This window comes from Drosophila ananassae, chromosome 3L (genome assembly GCF_017639315.1).
Source record: "Drosophila ananassae strain 14024-0371.13 chromosome 3L, ASM1763931v2, whole genome shotgun sequence".
Taxonomy (NCBI): Eukaryota; Metazoa; Arthropoda; class Insecta; order Diptera; family Drosophilidae; genus Drosophila; species Drosophila ananassae.
In genome coordinates this window covers 3,763,861-3,786,756 of record NC_057929.1, presented here as the reverse complement: position 1 = coordinate 3,786,756, position 22,896 = coordinate 3,763,861, and the positions used below count along the sequence as shown (strand labels likewise).

At 45.9% G+C, this 22,896-nt stretch overlaps 5 protein-coding genes across 6 annotated transcripts; 2 read left to right on the top strand and 3 right to left on the bottom strand.

Annotated features, from left to right (window-relative positions):
• Positions 1-292: 292 nt before the first annotated feature.
• LOC6495579 (atrial natriuretic peptide receptor 1) lies at positions 293-5,687 on the bottom strand. Its single transcript, XM_001959099.4, has 11 exons — positions 4,842-5,687; positions 4,669-4,780; positions 4,445-4,610; positions 4,044-4,121; positions 3,595-3,871; positions 2,973-3,528; positions 2,805-2,920; positions 2,667-2,745; positions 1,968-2,611; positions 1,591-1,915; positions 293-1,527 (listed from the first exon to the last, which is right to left on the bottom strand). The coding sequence occupies exons 1-11, from the start codon at positions 5,134-5,136 to the stop codon at positions 693-695; spliced, it is 3,483 nt and encodes a 1,160-aa protein (XP_001959135.1). The 5' UTR covers positions 5,137-5,687; the 3' UTR covers positions 293-692.
• A 290-nt stretch (positions 5,688-5,977) lies between these two features.
• LOC6495578 (augmin complex subunit dgt3) lies at positions 5,978-8,236 on the bottom strand. The gene is made up of 6 exons (XM_001959098.4): positions 8,109-8,236; positions 7,719-8,047; positions 7,297-7,659; positions 6,575-7,240; positions 6,343-6,520; positions 5,978-6,283 (listed from the first exon to the last, which is right to left on the bottom strand). The coding sequence occupies exons 1-6, from the start codon at positions 8,124-8,126 to the stop codon at positions 6,140-6,142; spliced, it is 1,698 nt and encodes a 565-aa protein (XP_001959134.1). The 5' UTR covers positions 8,127-8,236; the 3' UTR covers positions 5,978-6,139.
• An 8-nt stretch (positions 8,237-8,244) lies between these two features.
• On the top strand, positions 8,245-9,584 carry LOC6495068 (proteasome subunit alpha type-4). The gene is made up of 3 exons (XM_001959097.4): positions 8,245-8,376; positions 8,473-8,678; positions 8,884-9,584. Exons 1-3 carry the CDS (start codon positions 8,374-8,376, stop codon positions 9,470-9,472), a joined length of 798 nt encoding a protein of 265 aa, XP_001959133.1. The 5' UTR covers positions 8,245-8,373; the 3' UTR covers positions 9,473-9,584.
• A 127-nt stretch (positions 9,585-9,711) lies between these two features.
• LOC6495069 lies at positions 9,712-20,718 on the top strand. Of its 2 annotated transcripts, none has more exons than XM_032450329.2 (8): positions 9,712-10,311; positions 14,368-15,776; positions 15,839-16,649; positions 16,710-16,842; positions 16,955-17,409; positions 17,468-17,576; positions 17,641-18,453; positions 18,512-20,718. In XM_032450329.2, exons 1-8 carry the CDS (start codon positions 10,219-10,221, stop codon positions 19,444-19,446), a joined length of 4,758 nt encoding a protein of 1,585 aa, XP_032306220.1. In that variant the 5' UTR covers positions 9,712-10,218; the 3' UTR covers positions 19,447-20,718. The 2 variants fall into 2 exon arrangements, with proteins under 2 accessions (XP_032306220.1, XP_032306221.1); XM_032450330.2 differs by lacking the exon at positions 9,712-10,311 and adding an exon at positions 14,174-14,212.
• An 88-nt stretch (positions 20,719-20,806) lies between these two features.
• On the bottom strand, positions 20,807-22,827 carry LOC6495577 (CDK5RAP3-like protein). The gene is made up of 4 exons (XM_001959095.4): positions 22,669-22,827; positions 22,421-22,595; positions 21,507-22,367; positions 20,807-21,445 (listed from the first exon to the last, which is right to left on the bottom strand). Exons 1-4 carry the CDS (start codon positions 22,672-22,674, stop codon positions 20,940-20,942), a joined length of 1,548 nt encoding a protein of 515 aa, XP_001959131.1. The 5' UTR covers positions 22,675-22,827; the 3' UTR covers positions 20,807-20,939.
• Between the last annotated feature and the right edge of the window lie 69 nt (positions 22,828-22,896).

The following is a 22,896-nucleotide window of genomic DNA, read 5'->3' as shown; positions in this document are numbered from 1 at the left end:
TGCTATATAAGGGTTAAAAAATGACCAGAGTATTCATTCTGAAAGACTAAATCATGTGGTCTGTCTTAATATTCAGTTTGGCCTCATTCGTTATAAGCACCGCAGGACTTCCAACTGGTAATAAATCATTTAATTAAAGTATATTTTATTGAGCTAATTGGTTTTGTTCACTCAGATTCATTTCTACATGTAGGCGATAAAAGATACTATGTTTCTCCAGTTAAACTTAACTTTTTTTCTGCTCGAGATACTTGCGTTCAAAATAATGCCGATTTAGCCTCAATTGAGTCAGACAAAGAATTTAACGCTATAGCAGATTATTTAGTTGGTAAGGGATACAACAATTCAACCGATGCTTTTTGGTTGTCCTATTTTGACGAAGGAAGAGCTACAGGATTTTTCTACTCAGTGAAAACTGGCAGACCTATGATTTACACAGCTTGGGCTCTAAATCAGCCAGATAATTCAAATGGAAATGAACATTGTGTAGATGTGTTGTTTACGAAGGAGTTGTACGGAATGAATGATCTAAATTGCTATAATGAAAGAAGAGCCCTTTGCGAAATGACCAATAAAGCCTAGAGGATCACAGTCCTATGGCAATAATTCAACAGACTTTTTCAAAACAATAAAAGCGATTAATTTATTTGTAATTCATTGTAAAATACATTCGAAAATACTAATATTTGGGACTACTTTCCCATACCTGCGAAGAGCAGGGGGAATGGAACCTCGTCGGTCGCCAGAATCTGTGGAGTGGGCGGCCGAATCTCGGCTTCGGTGGTGCTATTCAACCAGTATGTGGTTACAGTGCCCTTCCCCTTAAGCTCCACGTCGCCACGCTGCTCCATCTGGAAGGTACCGAACTTATCTAGGATAGCCTTGGTGGCGGAGGAAACATGTATCTTGCCGGGCAATCCAGTGCTCTCCATTCGAGACGCCGTGTTAACCGTGTCTCCAAATAAACAGTAGTGGGGCATCTTTTTGCCAACAACGCCGGCGCAAACGGATCCTGAATGCATCCCAATGCGAATCTGAATCTTGTACTCCGGTTTATGGCGCAGATTGAAGGAGCTGACCGCCTGCAGAATGTCCAGTGCCATTAAGGCAATCTCACGGGCATGTTTGTCTCCGTTTGGCTCTGGCAAGCCCGATACCACCAGGTAAGCATCGCCGATGGTCTCCACCTTGTACACATCGTAGAAGCCAATTATCCGGTCGAAGGTACTGTAGAGATCATTTAGGAAGTTAACCACGTCCATGGGGCTACTCCGGGCACACAGTTCCGTGAACCCAACGATGTCACTAAAGTAAATGGTTACGCTGCTAAACTCCTCGGGCTCCACAAGATCGCCGGCCATCAGTTGTTGGGCTACAGGACGTGGCAGGATCTGGTAGAGCAGCTCCTCGGTGCGCTGCTTCTCCAGGCTTAACTGTCGGGTCTTCTCCTCGACGAGACTCTCCAGGTTATTGGCATACTGTTCCATACGGTTCAACAGATCATCCATCAAATTCTCACAGAAGCCCCTGGAATAAGGATTACAAAATGGAGTTTCCTATTCATATTCCCGATAAAAGTCCATGACTCACTTCATTATAGTCCGGATGTTGCTGCGAATTGTGGAAAAGGTGGGTCGTTCCTCTTGGTTATCCGCCCAGCACTTCTCCATCAATTCCAGGAGGTCTGGTGGACACTCACGCTCCCGGATAAGTGGTCGGAATCCGTTGCACTGTCGCACCTTGTGGAGGATCGTGTGCACGTCCATTTGCTGACGAGCTTCCTGGTAGGGACCGCCGCGATTCACAATCTCCTCCAGGATAATGCCAAAGGAGTAGACGTCTCCGCGTTGTGTGGCTGGACAACAGCCCGGAATAGAGGTCAGTGGTAGCAATTCGGGCGCAATCCAAAGCAGCTCTGTAAAGAATAGAAACCGTAATTACAAGAGTCACCAACTGGCTCCACTTACTTAGGTAGTAGTTCTGATCCCGCACAAAGTCCGAGGGCGTGGTCAAGGTACTGAGTCCAAAGTCGGAGATTTTAAGGACGAAGCGTCCGTCGATAAGACAGTTGCACGACCGCAGCTTTCCATGGGCAGCCACATCGCTGTTATGAAGGTAGTTCATGCCCTTGACGATGTCGTGGATCAGCGACATGCGGAAGTTCCAGTCCAGCTCGATAGCCTCGTTTTCCAGCACGTCCTTGAGGCTACCCCGCGAACAGTACTCCGTGAGAATGAGCACTGTGGGCCGGGGAAGGTCGATGCAGGCTCCCACGAAGCGTACCGTGTTCTCGTGGCTCACGTCCCTCGCCTGCTTAATCTCCCAGAGAAGTTGCGGAGTCAACTCCACCTTCTTTACGTTCACCTTTTTGATGGCCACCCTCTCGCCCTTGAACTGTCCGATGGTGGTGTACACCTGCGGGGGCAGGGAAGTAAAGCTGGCAATCGAGGCACGCCCGGAATGGATTCCGAACTGCTGCAGGGATATGTTCTCCACGTCGAGTCGTTGAAGACCTCCCTTGGAGCCGAACATGCCACCCATTTCGATGAGAACGTCGTCGGGACGGACCCGCCAGGACATGTTGTTCAGTTCCTTGCTGAGCTTCATCTGTCTGAGGTTTTTTTTATTTTTAAAATCTTTCCTTTTCAATTAACTTTAAGTCTTACTTTTGAAGCAAACAAATAACCAGAAAGACCAGTCCAAGGAACAAGGCGAGTCCTATTATGGAATACATAATAGTAGATTCTGTAAAGAAATCAATTCTAAAGTATTCTTAGTCTTCCAGAGAAGGACATCTTATATACCATTTCCATGGCAATCCGGGGAATTACCCAGAAAGCCACACGGTGGCACATCCGGCGGTGGTTCTTCGCGTCCTCCTGGCCAATGAATCTTTTTCCCATGGACAGCAGCATACTCCCTTAAAATCAAACTCTAAATTAGTGAAATAGAAACTCAATAGGAACCCTTACTTATGGAGACCAGAGTAGTGAGCCACCACGGAAAACTTTCCGTTAATGGGATCCAAATCCAGAATGGAGTAGTCCGCATCACGGTCGCCATTGTCATCGATGCGCACATGTCCGGTGATGCCCTCGAAGGTGCGATTCCACATGCGCCTCGTGATATTGACGCCATCCCGGATGTCGCCACCCTCAGTGAGGGTCTCGTTCAGGGCCATTCCCAGAAGGTAGACGCCGTCGTAAAAGGCGCCGATGAAGAAGTTCACCTCCTCGCCCTCGCCAAAGGTGTAGTTGTAATCGAATAGCGCATTCTCCCGGACACTATCGGCGAAATCCTGAAACTTGGGGCTAGTCGGCTGCAGCAGGCTCACTCGAAGCAAGGCTTCGTAGGCTTTCCTGGCCTTGGCATCGTTCTCGTCCTTATTTTCCCACCCCTTGTCGCCCCAGTAGTCGCTCTGGAAGATCTCCACGTCGAGGAAGACCCATTCGCCATTGGTCATGCCCAGACTGTGGGCAGCCAGCATGAACTTTCGCACCAGAACCCCTCGAACCGACAAGATGACAACTGTTGGTGATTAAAATTAATTAAAATAATTATTAAATTAGAATAATTATGGAATTTTTATCTTACCTCTGGCATACATGCTGGCATCCCTGAGATAGTTCTCATATATCTCCTCCTCGTTGCCATTCAGCTCCCGCACAAAGCTGAGCAATCCCTCCTGGCGCAGCCCGTACTCCAAATTCTTTCCCACCGTCCACGAGAAGAGCTCCGATCTGTCCACCAATAGGGCCACATGACGCCAGTTGAACTGTCGGAAGACACTGGCGAAGACGAGGATTAGCCGGCACTGGCAGTAGGACATCCGGGTGAGGGTGGGGTACTTCGATTTGTCCTTGAACATGCCCTGCAAGGAGTAAGAATAGCGAGAGGGCTAGTAGCCCGTTGCTCAAGCCAGGAATGGTTTAAGCCAACTAATGAAAAGTGCAACTGGGAGTGAGTTTGTTGACTAAAATGTTAATTTCTGTTGACTAAAGTGTTATGTTTGTCTTTGTCCTGTGCAGATTCCCGTCACTTACCGTATTCTCGTTCTTCCACTTGTGTATCCTCCCCAGGATGCCAGAGGTCACCGTTAGCTCACCCTCCGACGAAGGTGGCTGGCAGCGGTTCGGGAAAGCGAGGGAGCAGAGGGAAAAAGGCCATTTGTTATCAATAACACGGGAAACTTAAATGCAAATTAAAGAGGAAGCCGAGAGCCATTTAATTGCCAATGTCAAGAGTACGAGACCACGAGATAATTAAGGCGGCTAAATGTGATTGTCTCCGGCTGTGCGGGGGCCGGGGAACAACTTAATACGGTGTGTGTGGACTTGAAACCGTCAGTAGGATTAAATTAATCCTCCGGTTCCTCATCCAGCGGAATTGAAAACGGCTTGCTGCGTCGCCCGGCATGGCACGCGACTGGATGCCATCACCTCACCTGATCCCCCATGCCGGTAATGATGGGCGTGTTCCAGTAGGCGGCCAAACGTGCCACCGGTTCAAGGGCAAACGCACAGGCCGGTCCAATGAAGGCGATTACGTCGTCCTGGAAGTGCATATCGGCGGCAAGTCCTGGCGCTCGGGCACCCGAACAGGAAGGGTAACTAAAATGCGAAACATAAGCAATAATTTGAACTTAAAACCTCAAGCCTCAAGACTAACCTGGCCTTTTTCTTCACAAGAGTTATGTTATGAGGCCGAAGGAAAACCTTATTAATCTGATCCAGAGCCAGATCCACGGCAGGTCCGCACCGTTCCAAATCGAACGGGGAGTCTGGGGAGATGGCGAGTCCATCAACTCTAAGAACTATTCCTACTGTCCCTCCAGCACTTACCCAAATGAGAAGCCATCAGCACCCCGACATTATAGACACGCATCTGACCAATTTCGCCAATTTCACTGTACCTGGCCATCTGAGGGGATTTGGGTTCTCTGCTCCTCTCGAAGGACTTGACCTCCGACCCCGTGTCGTTGCCATTGAAGCTTACTCCTGACGTGGTGATATCGAAAGTGATATCCCTAATGGACTCGTCCCAGGCGATCTCATTTCGCTTTGGATTCGGGGGAATACTCATGAGTTCTATGGACACCACACCAAAAACTAAGATGCTTATTCCAAGAAAGTTCATTTTTAAGGATTCCTTTCACTTTCAAATCCTTACAGAGCCTAGCATTTAAATTCCCTTGATATTTGACGAACTGTATTCAAAATATTCAACATTTTCAATGTACTTGAAATAATTTGTACGAAATTATCACATTATTCCTGACCCTCTCGGCCGAATCTGAAGAGTTTCAATTTATCTTACAGCTCCTTTTTAGTTCATGAGCTTGAAATACATATAAATTTGAAATTAATTCAAATCACAATAAGGGAAATGAGCCGCGAATTATTATCCACTTGGACCCTTTAAAATGCCCACCATGAAAGAATTCAATATTCTCCGAAATATCCTTAAAATTAAAGCTTCCTTAAATGTTGAGTTGCTTTAAAAACATTCACTTCACTAGCTACAATTTGGTAATTATTCTTTTTACACTTCACTTTAAAAAAATTGTAAAAACACTTTACCAATGACCGAGGCACTACCGAGGAATTAGAGGGAAACTATACCGAACCGAGATAACCAAGTGAGCCACGCCAAGAACGGATGCTCCTTTTATATGATTCAGGATTCAAGCTCGGCCCATGTCGGCCAAATACCCGAGTGGGAACAGCCAATAGGAAACCAGGGAACATGCCGGCCAAGTGGCTCTAGGTTAGCCGAACAGGATTTAATGGCCTTACTTGTTGCTTCTCCTGCCGAATTTGAATGTTAATCGTTTGGAAACGTCGTCGCGTGCCGGCAACAATTAAGTTGTCTGTTTTGGTGGCACTCGTGCAGAATTTATTAAAGCAAAGCAGTTCTATTTCTTAAAGCTCTACGACATTCATTAATAAGATATGATTTTAAGGCAAACAGGAAAGAATGGATTATAATTAAGACATTATTGTAATATTTATTTTTAAATTAATAGAGATATGTGACAATTATAGTTGCATAACTAAAGAATTAACCCACGCGACCTCAGGTCAAACAAAATGTATATTAAATTAATTTATTTAGTGACCAGATTGCTTTTTAACTAAATTTACTTTCGCTGAAGACCACCACCCGGCCGGATTTGAGCAGCCGACGCCTTCTTAACTTCATCAATCGCATAAAGAACTCGTTGGGGCTCTGTGAGAAACCAGATCCACAGGACTACGCTATATCGCCACAGCTTGTCCCGATCCTAAAATATTAAATAGGAAACAATTAATATAAAAATCTATTTTGATTAAATCCACATACCATTCGCCCTGAGACGTTTTGAATGAAATCTGTCCGTAGCTGTCGGACAGCTTCATCCAGACGACTTTGCTGCTGAGTGACATTGTAAATGGCACTTAAATACCGAACATTCTCTAGCATAGGCTGTTCAATAGGGGAATCGTAAACGTAGGGCCGCAGGGTCTGCTCCAAGCGTTTTCTATTGGGTGAAAATTTTGTAAATAATGATCCGATTAAGTTCGAAAGTACTCACATCTTGTCTAGCTGATCGCGTACGGAATCAGAGGATTTTTTGTTGAGCATGCTATGAAGAGAATACGACAGCAGGCGCCCAAACTTTTCATACTCATAGAGGCAGGGTTTCGCTTCGCCAGCCTTAACTGTATGCCCAAGATGCGCTGATAGAAGATTGGCAATCTCCTGAATAAACTGACCGCAGATGCCCTGATGAGTGGAGTTAATAGAACGCATTGTCTGTACCCGTTGCCAGGCGGCCTGTGCCTGGTTGCGAAGCTCCTCCGAGGTGTCCAGGCAGTTTCGCTTCTTGTCACAGTCCAGCTGAATAGCGATCCACAGCAGCTCCGCATTGGACAGTGCATCCGATATAATCCTGGTCAGTTTTAGGTCGCTTTCATGACGCTGCATTGCCCGGTCGAGCTTCAGCTTGGTGTTCTCATATAGGACGAGCTCAATGCGACGTTGAGTATGTTGTTGAACGTGGATGGTTAGATCGTTCATTAGGGTATCGTGAACGTTGCTCAGCTGGTGCTCATTTAGTAGCTGCAACTCGTGCATTTCGCGAGCCATATCTGCCAGACTGAGGCAATGGATTTGGCCGAGATCTAGTTGATCAATCAATGCCTGTGTGGCCTGCGCCTTTGCCTTATGCCTGATATATGAGAGTGCATAGTGCTGAATTCTGCAAGAAGGAAATCCTTAAACTTATAAAAACATTATTATATATTTTATGCCTACCCATTCTGCAGATCCTCCAGCTTGTGCTTCTCGTGCAGAAAATCGTTCTCGGCAATCTGAAACTCATCATACTCCTGAATCTTAAAGTTTTCCTTCACGTACAACGTAAAGTACTGCATGAATGAGTCGCATTTAAGGAAATACTGCTCCAGTGGCAGTTGATGCATAAAAAGCGGTGGCATCTGTGGAGTTGTAAAAGATTTCTTGGCCTCTCCGCTCAAGCGACAGTTCTCACGTTGTAGCTCCTCCAGCTGCTTTGCCTTCGACTGGCACTCGCTGAGCAATTCCTTCTCCTTGCTTTGCAGCTCACAGGCAGCACACTCCAGCTCGCTTAAGTGATTGGTAATTGAATGCTTGGCGTTCCTGAAAAATAGGGAAAGGTTTGGTGTCTGGTGGAGGTATTGTTTACAAGAATCCCTTACAACATATCCTCAAGAAGCAGGGCATAGTCCCTAGAAGCCTCCTCAATCGAGGCAATTTCCATTGTTAAGCCGGAAACGTCCTGGCGGTTGAACTTGAGCAGCCCTGGACTTTCGGACTCGATTTGCAGCAGCTTTAGCTCTCGATCTGATTCTTCAAGCCACTCGTTCCGACGTCGCATCTCCTCCCGCTCCAGGACCTGGCTTTCAGTCAGAATGTTAGCGTCTGTGACATCCTGGGACAAAAACTTGAAGAACTTCTCCAGTTGCTCATCGTATAAAATCCACTGATTGGAGCTGTCGACGCCTAGCTTTTTGAAAAGCTCAGAGTTCTGCAGATAGGCGAAGAAAGTTTTTATACATAAAATAGGGAAATATTTAAATAATACGCACGCTAAGCAAATCGCCCATATTCAAACGAAATCAGCTGAATTTAAAAACAATTCGCGCGTCCAACCAACACAATTAAAACTTGCCCAGTGTGACCGTATCTGGAAAATATATTGGGTCTCTCACTTACGATAGTTGAGTCCTATCGAAATAATTCGAAATAAATCGTCACCGCCCATCTCTAACTGTCTGGCATCCCTACACTGAATGACAAGGAAGTTTCTGTTCGTTTTGCCAAATAAACTTGTAAATTTATAAATTTGTTACGATGGTAAGTAGACGTCTAGGCCAGCCGGTGATGAGTTTACTATTTGGTGATATGCAAGAGCAACCAATGAGGATACTTACCACCCAATCATCGTTGTAGGCACGCCGCTATGATTCCCGCACTACGATCTTCTCGCCGGAGGGGCGCCTTTACCAAGTGGAATATGCCATGGAGGCCATTTCGCACGCCGGCACTTGTCTAGGTATCCTGGCGGAGGACGGTATCCTGCTAGCCGCCGAGTGCCGCAGCACCAACAAACTTCTGGATAGCGCCATTCCATCGGAGAAGATCTACCGCCTGAATGAGTAAGTGACATGCGAAAAATAGGTACTGAAGGTTCCTGAACACCTTCTGTTATGAGCGACATCCTGGGTTTCTCCCAGTTTCATGGACTAAAACTAAATTCTAGATATGGTGCCCTTTTGTACCTTTTTTCCAGAAAAGGGATTTTGATGCCCATTTTTCCAGAAAACTTTATATCTTATATCTTTATCCTTTGTTTCCTTTCAGAAACATGGTCTGCTCCGTCGCCGGCATCACATCGGACGCCAACGTGTTGACTTCAGAGCTGCGCCTCATCGCCCAGCGCTACCAGTTCAGTTACGGCGAGGTGATTCCCTGCGAGCAGCTCGTCTCACACCTCTGCGATATCAAGCAGGCTTACACCCAGTACGGCGGCAAGCGTCCTTTCGGAGTCTCGCTGCTTTACATGGGCTGGGACAACAAGTACGGCTACCAGCTGTACCAGTCGGATCCCAGCGGCAACTACGGTGGCTGGAAGGCCACCTGCATTGGAAACAACTTCGGCGCTGCTATTGCTATGCTTAAACAGGAGCTGGCCGACAAGGAGAACGTACAGCTGAAGCTGGAGGACGCCAAGGATCTGGCCATTAAGGTACTTTCCATGACTCTGGATACCACAAAACTGACCCCGGAGAAGGTTGAAATGGCCACTCTGCAGCGCGTTAACAACACCACTGTCTACAGCGTACTGGGAAAGCCGGACGTGGAGAAGCTCATCGAGAAATACACCAAGGTGCAGGCGGAGGCTGAGGCAGCCAAGAAGGAGAAACAGACTAAGCAGCAGGCCAAGCCCTAGACTGAGTCTCTGATCACCGGTGGATAGATACATGCATAATTATTAGCGTAGGGGCATTCAGTCCCATTTTTTGTATTTGAGGAGAGAGTGAAATAAAATTTCAAAAACAATAGTTTTCAGCCCCATATTTAAAAAATAATACCAATTTTAGTATTTATTTTCATGCCACCAGATGGCGCTAGCTGAAAAAAGTCTGCTTACAATTTTTTCCGAAAGATGGCGCTATGAATCTGTGGAATATTATCGATTCATCGATATTTCCATCGACGTTTTTCCACCTCTAATTGCCGTCGCTTTTTATTTGCTGTTGCTGTTAAAAAACTAAAATTATTTGCTAAACTAACTAATATCGGTTTCTCGGCGGGCTTTTCGACCAACTAAATAACGCGCTACTAAAAACGCGTCGAAACGGAACTGGAAAAACCCTTTTTTTTCTTACGCAGCAAAAGCAAAAGCGGGGCGCGCGTGTATGTGTGTGTGCCACAGAAAGTTGCAAGCAGAAAGAGCTAAATAGTGCACGGCTGTTAAATATGTCGTGGGCCAGATTTATGCAATAACAAAATCTGCAAATTCCCCCTCATAAGCGTCGAAAGCAGAAAAATGTGAAAAAAACAGTGGAATTTCTCAATGTTGAAACGAAGAAACGCGAAGCAGGGGCTAAAGAAAATCGAAATAATAAAAAACACGCACACCAATGCCTGGCCGTGCGTGTTTGACAGTGAGATTCTGTGTGACTGTGTGTGTGTATGAGAGTGAAACGTATAAATAAAATTCAGCCAAATGCAGAAACCAACAACAAAATGGATAACAAAACTACACAGTTGGATTTTAAATTACTGGTAATTAAATAATGTTTACCATTATCATCCTACCTCCCTTCGACTCCCCATAATCACGATATCAACACGCATACAAGTTCAACTCTTATTTGGCTGTATGTTCGTGTGTGTGTGTGTGTGTGTCTAATTGAGAGAGGAGCAAAACAACGTGTAATGCGTAGGCAAGGAAGAGAGCGGCGGTGAGAGCAAGAGAGAATGATAGAAGAGGAGGTGTAGGACAGATAACAAATGAAGTGAAGTACAGTGTGCACTGGCCGTATTTTTTGTTGTTTTTTACTCGATTGTTGCTTTTATTGTTGTTGCTGTAATGTGAAAAGGTCGTCCCGATTAAAATAACAAACATTTAAAACAAATAATATAAGTTTTGCGTTTGAATTTGATTTTGATTTTGCGCTCCAATTGGAAATGCGAACCACCTGAAGTAAACAAAGAGACGCTGCTAATGAGTTTGAGCGGGAATCGCGGTCAACTTCAGATTGGGAATTTCTTCTAAAAACTTTTTGTTTTTGGGGGCCATTTCTCCAACATTTCGGCTGAGTGTAAACGGCCAAAAGGGTGGTTCTGAAAATTCTTCTTCTATTTGGTTTATTATTTTAAAAGCTTCGTTGATTTAAAACCCAGAGCCCCCCACCTCCGTCTCCTGCCTAGCAATCGCTTCTTGCACAATTCCCACCCACACACTGACTATGGTTGTGTTGTGTCTGTGTGAACTTCCGTCGACTCTTTTGCTCCATCTTCCACCCGCATCCCAAAAAAACCCCACCATTCCCCCAAAACCAGCCACCCACTCCCACTATCCCTATTCAAAAGCAAAACCCATACCACTCCCATTCCATTTCCATTTTCCTCCTCCACTTTCTCCCCCTTTCTTTCCCCCTTTTTGTCGACGAATGCCACATAATGTTATTTTTGTTTTTTTCTATTTGCCTCTAAAATGAATTGTAGTTCCCCCCCACCACCACCACCACCACTGCTACTCCCCACTTTTCGACCCATTTCATCATTGCTGACGGCGTTGTTGTTGTTGTAGATCCGTTGCTATTATTCACTTTTGTTTTGTTTTCCTTCGTTATTTTTGAGAAAATATTTATTTTTATTTTTATTAGTTTATAACAACATTTACATTTACTTCATCCTACACACACACACACATACATACAGAAAGAGAGAGAGTGAGAAGAGACCAGCACCAGCCAACAAAACACATTTACATAAATACTAATACTACAAAATCCAAAAACAACACACAACAAACAACAACAACAGTTTCAAATTGGGCCCCAAGAGCAGGAGTATGATTGTGTGTTTGTTTCTCTCGTTCTCTTTGTGTGTGTGTGTTGTTGGAGCTTAGGTGGGAGGTGGGTGGGGTTGGGGTACTGAATGGGGGTTCTCTCCTCTTGCATGCATATAAATTCGAGGCATTTCCCCATGCAGGTGCGAGCGAGACAGTCAATCGAGTACGAATGTTCGAAGCAAAGCACAAGTGGAAGAAGAAGAATAGTAAACAGCTCTGCACAGTGGAGCAACTTGTCATTGTTTTGTGTGTCACACGAATGTTTATATTAGATTTACCGTTTGGCGGGAAGGGAACTGGTTAATAGGCTCTTAACTGGGCTCTTAATTGTAACTTAATGAGTGTAAATTAATTATTCTGTTTATATAAAGTGGTTTTTTATTAATTTAAAGTTAAAAATAAAATTCAATTAAAATTTAATTTTGTTGAAAATGTTCCCACACTCTCGCACTGATTGCACTGTGTGGATGTGCCAATTTCATTAATAAAACTCAGAAATAAGGGAAAGAGAGCGGACGATGTAAATGCTATTTTTATTTGATTAGTACAACTATTTGTCTGTATGTGTGAGTATGTGTGTGTGAGTTCCACTTTACGATCTTTAATGTGTGTCTTGGTGCGAGGGAGATGGGACGACACAAAATGTGTAACATAAATTTTGCTAAAAATGCAGCAAACGTCATCTATCCTCCCACCTCCCCTCACCGGGCACCGGTTTTAACGCTTCACCCTTCTAAAAACAGTTTATAAATGAATACACATACATATGTACATATACATATGTATGTATGTATTAACAGTTATGGACAAACTAAAAGATACTATCTTACAATCTACGAAAAAAAAAGTATCTCTTAGTTGAATATTTATCTCTCAGATACTTTTTGTACTCATGTTTTAAGCACAACTGTGCCAAGTTTTTAAATGTATCTACAGATATACATACATATGTATGTATGTATCTTGAAGATAGCTCTTTAAATATCTATGTGCGCCTCTAACAGGTACATAACAATTGCCAAAGAACTAAATGTTTCTGTGTAGCAACTAAAGGCGAAATAAATCATGATGAAATAGACTTCTCCATCCCATAACCGAACTTGGCATACTCTCTAGGATTACCCAATCACTTCGTATCACTTTCCTCCATCCAACTAACTCCTTCATAAACTCATCCCACTATTCCCCACACACATATACACATACACATACATGCAATTATTTTTAGTTTCCTTAGCTAGCTCATATTTGCTTCGAGCATAAAAGCTCACACTCACACTCACACACACACTGAAGACAATTTAATTAGAACACAAAAAATCTAATTAAATATGGCATTTGCTTTTCTCTTGCACTGCACGTTCTTGGGGTCTCTGTCCCTCCCGCTTTTCGGCTCTCTTTTTTTTTTTTTCTTTTCCCCCCAACACACAAATAAAGTTTATAAATGTTTGTATATATGTGCATATGTGCATGTATGTACACGTAGTAAGTCGTGTTATCTGAAATCTAAATTTACAACAACTTTATTGACAAATAAACCGTTTTGGGAGGAGGAGCGTTGCCACATTGTTTCAAATCTATTGTCTAATATCGTAAGATCGTTACAAATAAAAACAAAATTTAGTTTTTACCGTTTTGTTTTTATTCCGAGTCGATTGATTAAATGCAGTTGGAAGAGGAGAAAGTTTCTTTGTCTCTTCTCTTGGATAGCTTTTGACATAACCTTAAGACCTAAAACAGATTGTCTTTTTTTAATAAAATTTATATTATTTATAAAGTATAAAGTTCTAGTAGTGTAGAGTATCCAAATGTTTCTATTTCTTGTTAGGGTTGCCGCTTACTTAAAGCCCCCTACTCCAGTCTCCTCTGTATATTTTTCTCCCTCTCGCGCAGTGGGTGGGTGGGCTGTAGGAGAGCAACGGGAAGAGAGCCCCACATTGTGCTTGTAACAACTACAAATCGCTGCAAATATACAACACTGGCATTCACATAGCAAATACATACATACAAACATACATACATAATAGCAACATAGTGGAATGGGGAAAAGTAGCACAAATTGTGCGCTGTTTTAATTTCTCTGGCCCCCCTTCTATGCCCCCCCCCCCCCCCCCCCCCCCACTGACAGTTTTTGCTGTTTTTTGTTTTTCTTTCCTATTTTTCGCCATCTTCATTCGCTATTTCTGTGTGTTTGCTTTTTGCTAATCGCTTTCGCAGGCAGAGCTGCTGCTGCGGCGTTGGCTGCTCAGTCGCCGTGCTGTCTGCGTTTCATTGAAGCTGAGGCGCGCGCGCTATATGCCACCTGCCTCCCTCTCTGCCCTCTCTCTCACTCTCTCGGGCAGTTCTAATTGCATTAAATTGTTTGGAAAATCATAATCAGCAATTGTGTTTGACGACAGTTACTTCTTCCAGCGACTGTATGCGTGTGTGTGTGTGTGAGATTTTGGCCATTTAATCGAAACTAATGACGTTTCTAATTGGGTCTTTAGCGGACTAACAAATATCCCGCATTAATGGTGGCAACCCTGCCAACAATCTCTCCCACCCACCGCATTCCTCAGTAGTATGTAGTTTGTTGTGGAAATGGGCGGCTTGAAGCGGAAGTTGGTAATTTATTTCTACTAGCTGGCTATGATTTAAGTACAGTGGGACTAAAAGATAGTTTTTATTCCAGAAACCAGTTTCAAAACGGAGTTATAGACTTAAAAATACAATTTATTTATTTTTGATTGAAAATTAATTAATCTCCTTTGATTTTCCAGGTGGATCAGTCACTAAATCTACTGGACAGCCTCAACACGGCATTGCGGTGCGATGCTATTCAGTTCTTGCTGCAGACGCTTAAGTGCAAGTACCCGGATGCCTGCGACCAAGTCGTCAGGAATCTGTTCAGCCACATAACCAACAGCAATGGCGATGGAGCCAGATTGGGTGGTGGGATGGAACAGCAGGAGCTGGCGAGGACCAAGCAACTCCAGCTCTTGCTGACCGCCAAAAAGGAGAAGAAGGAGGAGGGCGAGGCGGAAATAAAGCGCGAGAAGACCGAGGATGAGGCTGGATCGACTGATCTGAACCAGAACTTTGAAAAGATTCTCTGCAAGGAGGAGTTCCTGTGCCTCGAGGAGGAGGAGGAGGACTTCCTCAATGATGTAGATACCCAGAACTCGTCTTCCCTGCAGTTCCATACCGATGGCAACAATGTCGATGGCATGTCCATGGGTCCCGGTGATCCACTGGACCTGATCCCGACCGGCGGCTCGTCGCTGCTGGTTAAGCGAAAGTATACGGCCACCTTTGAGGATGAGGAGCAATTGGGCGCGGAGGAGGAGGCGAGCAACACCAGCAGCAGCAGCATCGATGGAAAGCTCGTGAAACGGAAGCGCACCAACAACATGCACCTCACCATCGCCAGTGTGCGGCGGAAAGAGGAGCGCTCCACGCTGGGCGATGGGTATGTCTTCCACGAGGACAGCCAGTACACCATGCACTACCATCACAGCACTGGCGAGTTTAGCGAGCGGGCCTTCAAGGCCCAGTTCCGGGCTCTGCTCCGGCTGGCGCTCAGCCAGCACCATAAGCCCTTCCTCAGGCAGTTCTACGAGAATTTTGTGGTTACCGGTCGGCTGCTGGGCACCACGCCGTCGGCCAGGGTGCTGAAGGAGTTGCGGGAGCAGCGGCTGGAGGAGTGGCGTCGGCAAAGGGAGAGACGCCAGCTGATCAGCCTGATGAAGCAGAGCGAGCTGGAGCAGCAGAGGCTGGAGGAAATAACGCTGCATCAGCAGGAGGAGCAGGAGCAGCAGCAGGAAGAGATTCAGCGGCTGGAGCAGCAGAAGCAGCAGGAGGATATTCAGCAGGACCATCAGCTGCCGGCCATCTCCTTTGGCGACTCAGAGCTGGAATCGGAGACGGAGTCCCAGCTCTCGTCCGCCGCCCAAGAGATTATGAAGTTTGAGGAGTTCATTGACGAGGGCGTAGGCGCAGGACGTCTGATCGATGGTCTGGAGATGGAGCCCGAAATAGATGACATGCTGGGTGGCGCTGGCAGTGCCCTGGGCAGTGTGAACAGTGCTAGCGGCCATAGCAGCAATAGTAGCAGCAGCGGGAGTGGGAGCGGCAACGGAGTCGGCGGCGGGGTGGTCCTGGAGAACAATAGTCATCATTCGAATCACCTGTAAGTCAAGAATACTATATTTCATTGAAATATTTATTAATTTTCTACCATTTTTCTTGCAGAAGCGCCAGCAGCAGCGCGAACCTTGTGATCAACGGCCTTACGTCAAGCAATAGCATCAGAATCAACAACAATAATGGCAATGCCCATTGTCCGCAACTGTCGTCGGTGGCGCAGTCGCCGGATCCAACAGCGGTGTCCATGAAGCCGTCGCACCACTTGCCAATGACCATGCCCCTGGAGAGCAGGGATCGAAAGGAAGGCCAGGTGATGCCGGGCAGCATTTCCGGCCTCTCCAATGAGATGCATCTGCACCAGCAGCCGAATCGCTACAACTCGAGCAATAATCCGCTCTCCATGATGGGTGGAATGATGCAGCAGCAGCACGTGACCATGCAGCACCAGCAACATCAGCCACATCCCCAACAACCGATGATGCAGGGTCCGTTTGCTCAGCATGGTAACTCCATGATGGGCAACCGGCAAATGCCGGCACTGGCCGCCTTATCGAATCTGGGGGACAGTGTCGCTGTCGGTGGGCAGTTGAACTCCTCCCTGGAGTTGGACGACAATGACATGTCGCCGGACGAGGACGACGATGAACTCGACCACGACCTGGATGAACTGGACGCGGCCAAGCAGCAACTGATCGATGGCGGCAGCAGTAGTAGTACCTCATTGCAGGCGCCGCCCTCCCAGCTCGGCAGTGTGGGCAGTGGCGGCCATACGCCCGGGAGTAAAAAGGACAAGCCCAGCTACAATTGCCTGTTGTGCCCGAAGTCTTACCGGAAGCGCAAATCGTTGCTCGACCACTACAAGATGCATCCTGGCTACTGCCACGATTGCGGTCAACCCAATGGGAACACTCTGGAGGTAAGCATAAGTTAAGGAATGGAAAGAATATCACTCATTACCGTCCACTCTTGTTTTCAGGAAATCATCCATCACAACAGGACGATGCACGTGAAGGAGTTTCCGTTCGTGTGCGAGACCTGCGGGGAGTCGTACTCTCGCAAACAGCAGTTCCACGCCCATGTCGAGTCGCACAACAAGAAGGAAATCAAAAGTGAGTCGCTGCGAATGTAAATTTCACCAAGTTTTACGGTGGAGCCATTTCGAAGAGCATTAGGGCTATTTAATCTATTCAAAATTCTAAACTCTACTTTATTTTATTTCAGCATTTCCGTGCGGCGAGTGCGGGCAAAAGTTCCCACAGAAGAAGCTGCAACAGCACTTCGAAGAGACGGGCCATAAGGCCGACGGGGCCATTTGTGAGGTGTGCGGCGAGGAGTTTCAATCAAAGAACGCCCTCTACCAGCACATTATCCGTGTACATAAGCGGGACAATTTCTTCGAGTGCCACATTTGCCATAACCGTTTCACTCTAAAGGCCAATCTGGAGCGGCACGTCCAGCTGCATACCGAGATCAAGCGACCCTATGTGTGCGACCTGTGCGGCTCATCCTACTTTACATACCCTGCGCTCAAGGAGCACTACAGCAACGCCCATGTCGACGTCTCCGAATGCAAATGTACGCTGTGCGGCAAGCGCTTCGGCTCGGCCAAGTCGCTCCAGAGACACCTCCCATCACATTCGGAGGAGCGCCCGCACTGTTGCAACTACTGCGATCAAGTAGGTTTCCTTCAATCAGTCTAGTCCTTCTTTACTTAAATAGCATTTGTGTCCATAGACCTTCAAGTGGAAGACCCACCTGGTGCGACACAAACAGACGATGCATGGAAACGAGCCGGCGCCGCCTAAAAAGGGAAAGCAGCGCTTCCCGAAGGCTAATGAAGAAGGTAAAGTCTTCTAACTTTAACGAGGGTGGCTTGGATGATCTTCATTGTTTTTCTTCCTTTCCAGAAATGGCTTCCCTACAAGACATGCCCGGTCCGCCGCCCGTGAAGGCCAGCAAAAAGTCGGTGGCCAATAAGACCAAGGCGCAAGCAGCAGCGGTCGCCGCCGCCACTTCCCTGCAGCAGCAGCAGCAACTGAAAGGCGCAGCAGCCACGCCAACACCGCCGCCGCCTGTCTCCACGACTCCGGGATGCCTGCAACAGGATCAGTTTAATGCCGCCATGGTTAGCAGCAACAGTTCGCAGTCCTCCACGGCGTCCACGTCACAGCACTCAGTGTCAACGAGTGAATCTCAGCAGAATTCCATGTACAGTCAGAGCTTTAATGCGGAGAAGCTGCAGGCTGGGCCACAGCAACAACAGCAACCCAATCCGCTGCACCAGCAACATCCGACGCCGCCGCCACCCCAACAACAACAACAACAACAGCAGCAGCAACAACCGAGGGTTGGCGCCGGGGAATTGCATTTGCAACGGATGAATAGCTTTACTCAGGAAGGGCAGTTCCACTTCGAGGCTGGCCCTGCTGGTGGCTATCAGCAACATCAGCTATTGAGCCAGTATCAGCAACAACCGCCTCAGCAACAGCAGCAGCAGCAACATCACCTGGCTCAACAGCAACACATGAGGAGTCACACTCCCCAGAGCCCTCATCCACCAAGGCAGCAGCCACCACAGCAGCAGCAGCAACATCCACAGCAACATCAACAGCAGCAGCAGCAACAACAGCAGCAGCAGCAGCAACCACAACAACATCATCATGGAAGGCATAACAATATAAACCATGGCAACTATGGCAACGCAAACTTTAATATGAATGGTAAGTATGATTAATTTTTGTTAAAAACTTTACTAATTTTGTGGATTTTCTTGAACAGAAAACATGGCTTACAACGCCTGGGGCAACATGAACTTCAATAATCCAGCAAACAATCAGCAAGTTGAGATTAAGGATAATAAGTTCTTCATTGTGGACTCGTCCGAGTTCCTTGGGCTTCCAATGAGTGTGCCGCCGGCGCAGCAGCAACAGCAACAAGTCGTGAACAAACCCCAGCAACAACAGCAACCTCAACAGCAGCAACAAGAACAAGCCCTCGGTGGTGACCTGATGAGCTTCCAGCACATGTGGCCTGCGGCTGGCTTCAGCCAGTCTCCCCAGCAACAGCAGCAGCAGCAGCCGCAACAGCAGCAACAGGCATCGCAGCAACAACAACAGCAGCAGCAGCAGCAACCGCAACAGGGTCAAGCAAATCCTAGCGATCCTCACAACTATAACAATATCGGAAGCATACTCACGAATCTCATTGACACAAATCCTGCGCCAATGGAGTACAACTTTGATCTGATGCAGCAACAGCAGCAGCCGGCCCCCCAGCAGCAGCAGCAGCAACAACAGCAGCAGGCGGTGCAGCAGCAACATCACAACGCAGGCGGTTATGCGAATAGCCTGATGCGCAGTGGTGGCGGCGTCTACGGAGGCGGCTATGATCAGCATCTAAGCGAGCAGCTGGTCAGCGAACAGCAGAAACAGAATAGCTTCCAGGCCTACCATGCGCACAGCCTGCAGGCCCAGCAACAGCAACCTATGCACCCGCACCCGCATCCTCATCTCCTTCCTCCGCCAACGCCGCACGGCAGCGTCTACGATCGGACAGGGGTTGGTGTTGGGGTAGGCGTGGGCGTGGGAGTGGGCTACTCCATGCTGGGGGATGAGTCCAAGGGCGTGCTGCCACCAATGATGGGCATGATGCAGCAAATGCCGACGCACGGCCAGCAACCAGACTTGATCTACTACCCAGTGAAGAACGATTGACAGTCGAGGCACCAGCACCTGAGTCATCAGCAGCCGCTGAGCCACCATCACCACCAACGCTGGTGGACAGAGCCAGCCAAGAGAGGCGATGTTTTTCATTAAAACGGAGGGAATGAACGGAAAACAGGAAAACAAGTTTGGTTCGAATTTTTTTTTAAGTTTAGGGGGGAAAGAATTGTAGATAAGGCGAAAAAAAAAAAATTAAGAGTTTTTTTGAAATTAAGAGCAATACCATAAAGATTAGAGCAGAAAGTGCTCAGAATTTCTAATCCGACCGGCGCTATGATTCGTGTATAAAATTAAATCGTTTACGAGATATGTACATCAGATAAACGGAAGTATGTATACATAATTAAATCCAGACATATACATAGTAGCACCTAAGTAAACGGAAAAGCAAAATTTAATTAAAACTATAAATATAAATAAATATATCTCTATATATAAATTATATGAAACATATAAACTAGTGAGTAAGAAAGAACTAACAATAATGGCAGAACCACAAGCAACTTTCGAACAAATTTTAATGCTTATTTAACTTTTTATTCGTATATGAAGTGAAATGAAATGAAATGAATGTCAGCCCCCAAGAGAGACCCTAGTTATTGAGACTTGAGCTTGGGTCGGGTCGACACATCACAAACGGATAAAAAAAATATTAAAATGGAACAAACAATAATAAAAAAAAAGAGAAGCAAACGACGCTTGTAGCCCGAGCCAAGCGACACACACAAAGTTGTAAACCATATCATGAGGCCCCTTCCCGTATAATTAAATGTGTTTTCGATAGTGCTTGTTATTTTCTATTTAGTTAATGAATTGATTATACTTATAAAGCCTTTTTGCTGACCAACAGCCAGCCACACTTTTGTTAGATTAGTGCCTAAGTCTAGTTGATATCCCAATGTATACCCGTATACCCCCTAAAATCCCCCTAAAATTTTGTGGCTTTTTACACCCGAATACCTTGTATAGCTACTCAATAGCATTTCCGATTTTACAGCTCCCCCTATTATTCTATTCTACGTACATATATATTATTAAATTTATTAATTTTTTGATGAATTTCCTTAAATTCGATATACCTACCACCACCCCCTATGCCCCCAATATTTAAGTTAATCAAAGCGTTGTTCTTGTTTTACATTTATTCAAATTCAGCAACATAAGAATTTTATATTTAAGTGAAAGTTTAAAACGTTAAATGTGTAAGGATACTTTTATGAACAAACACAAAAGCAAAAAAAAAAAAAGAGAAAAGAAAAGAAATCAACAAACTTCACTAAAATTAGGTTTGTATTCTGGATACAAAAAAAAAAAAAACAAAGCAAATGGCAATTAAAAAGAAAGAACACAATATAAATAAAATTTGTATATTTAATAAAAATAGCAAAATAAAATAAACTTCTTTTAAAAAAATTTATAAAAACCATCTTTGCATTTCCCAATTGACCTGGCCGTTTATTTAAAAATTAATAACAAATTTTGATTCAGTTAACTCCCCCCATCAGGTTGACTATCCGGTTCTTATAGCGCTTCGAGATGTCCTTCTCTATGTGTCCTTGCAGCGTGCGCGTCTGGGCAATGAGTTCCTCCAGCACAGGATTCAATTCTTGCCGCTGTTCCCGCAGCTCCACGGCTCGCTGCTTAAGAGCTTCTCGGTTGGAGCGAAGCTTCTCCACGGCCTTGGTCATCTGCTGGAGCTTGCTGGCCAGCAGATTGGCGTATTTCGGAGAGTGCTTCAGCTGGAACAGATGACGGGTCTGCTCGTCGGAGGTCTGCTGGATGAGCTTCTCAACATTTCGCAGGATCTTGTTGATGCTCTCCGCATCGTGGGTGGCAATGTTGTCCATCAGGGAGAACATGATGTCACTCGAAGACTCTAGTTGCTTGAGTTCGTAAAGGCGCAGCTTCAGGAATGATTCCAGTTCGTAGATCTCATCCAAGAATCGATCCCGATAGTTGGGAGAGTCCAGCAATGTGTAGGCCTGATCCCCTGGAAACAAGACCATCTAATTAGAAATAAGGAGAGATAAGGTATCAAAGGATGTGCCTACCCTTGGCTGTGCCGCCATCCATGCCCGTGCCCTCCACCACTATTCCGTACTCCTCAACAGGAATGTCGAAATTGATTTCCACGGCATCGGTGGGAGCACTCTCTATGCCCCAGTCGATGCCGCCGCCATCATTCTCCTGCATGTCCACGTTTCCGAAGTCCCCGTAATCAATAATCTCGGCCGATACGGTGGAAGAAGTCCCACCATTGTCATCTGTGCCAAAATCAATAGTTCCAAAGTCAATTTCGGTTGCTGCGTTATCCGAATCCTTCGGCGCGGCGCCTTCGCTGAGGTTTAGTCTAATAGGAGGCTCCTCCACGACCAGCGGTGCTTCCTTGTGGATGTACTGGTACACGGTGGTGTTTCCGAACTCCACCAAGTGGCTCAGAATAGGCAGCGACTGCTTCTGACCGCTAACCTCAGCGTAGAGGTCGATTCCCGCCTGGATGGTGCCGATTCCCTGCAGGGACTTGGCATACAGATCGGGCAGCCCAGACAGTACCTCCAAAAACTCAGTGTGCAAGTTCTCGCCCTTCACACCTAATTGGTCCAAGAGAGCGGCGTGCTCGGCTAAGAGCTGGGTCTCGGGCTTATTCAGGTCATGGGCTCGCTTAAGGCTCTCGTCGGTCTGCTGCTCCAACTTGGTCATTTGCTTGCGCACCCCGGGAATCTCATAATTAACGTTACGGACGAAGATCTGGGCCGTTTCCGCCAGGTACGTGGCGTTCTTTTCGTAGAGCCGAGAGATCTCCTGCCAGTCCTTCATACGCTGACTGCCATAGGTTCCAAACACACTCTTTGTGTCCTTCTCCGTTTGCTTCAGAATCTCTATGATTTCCTTCACATGGTAGTAGTTTATGTCTAAAAGGAATAATATAAAGTTGGTATTGGAAATTATTATTCCAAAAACTCACTTGTTCTGGCCAACAGCTTGATGAGCTGCTCGTTGGAAGGCATATCCTGAAGGGCATTGCTAATTTTTGTGTGGATCTCCTTGATCTCCCGCTGCACATTCTTCGGGACGATCCTCCTGCTGACCAGCCAATCCTGCAGCTTCAGCGTGTGAATGTCAATGGGAATCTCCGACTCCTGTGGGCGAGATGTGGGATAGTGAGGATCATTGTGTCAATCGTTTGGAATCAAAACAGATAATTAAACTTACATTCATTTTACAAAATATTTTGTCCACGCAAACAGCTGCGGAATAGTGTGACCACACTGCCAAACAGATTTAAAAACATATCAAAGGAGAAATTCTAATCTTCTACAAATTTACTTAATATCCTCGCAAATCATTTTAATGTTTTTTAAAACATTTTTCAACAATAAAATTCATGAATTTATTGTTCTGTGATTTTCGATCCGTTAAATAAGCAACAGCATCCATGTT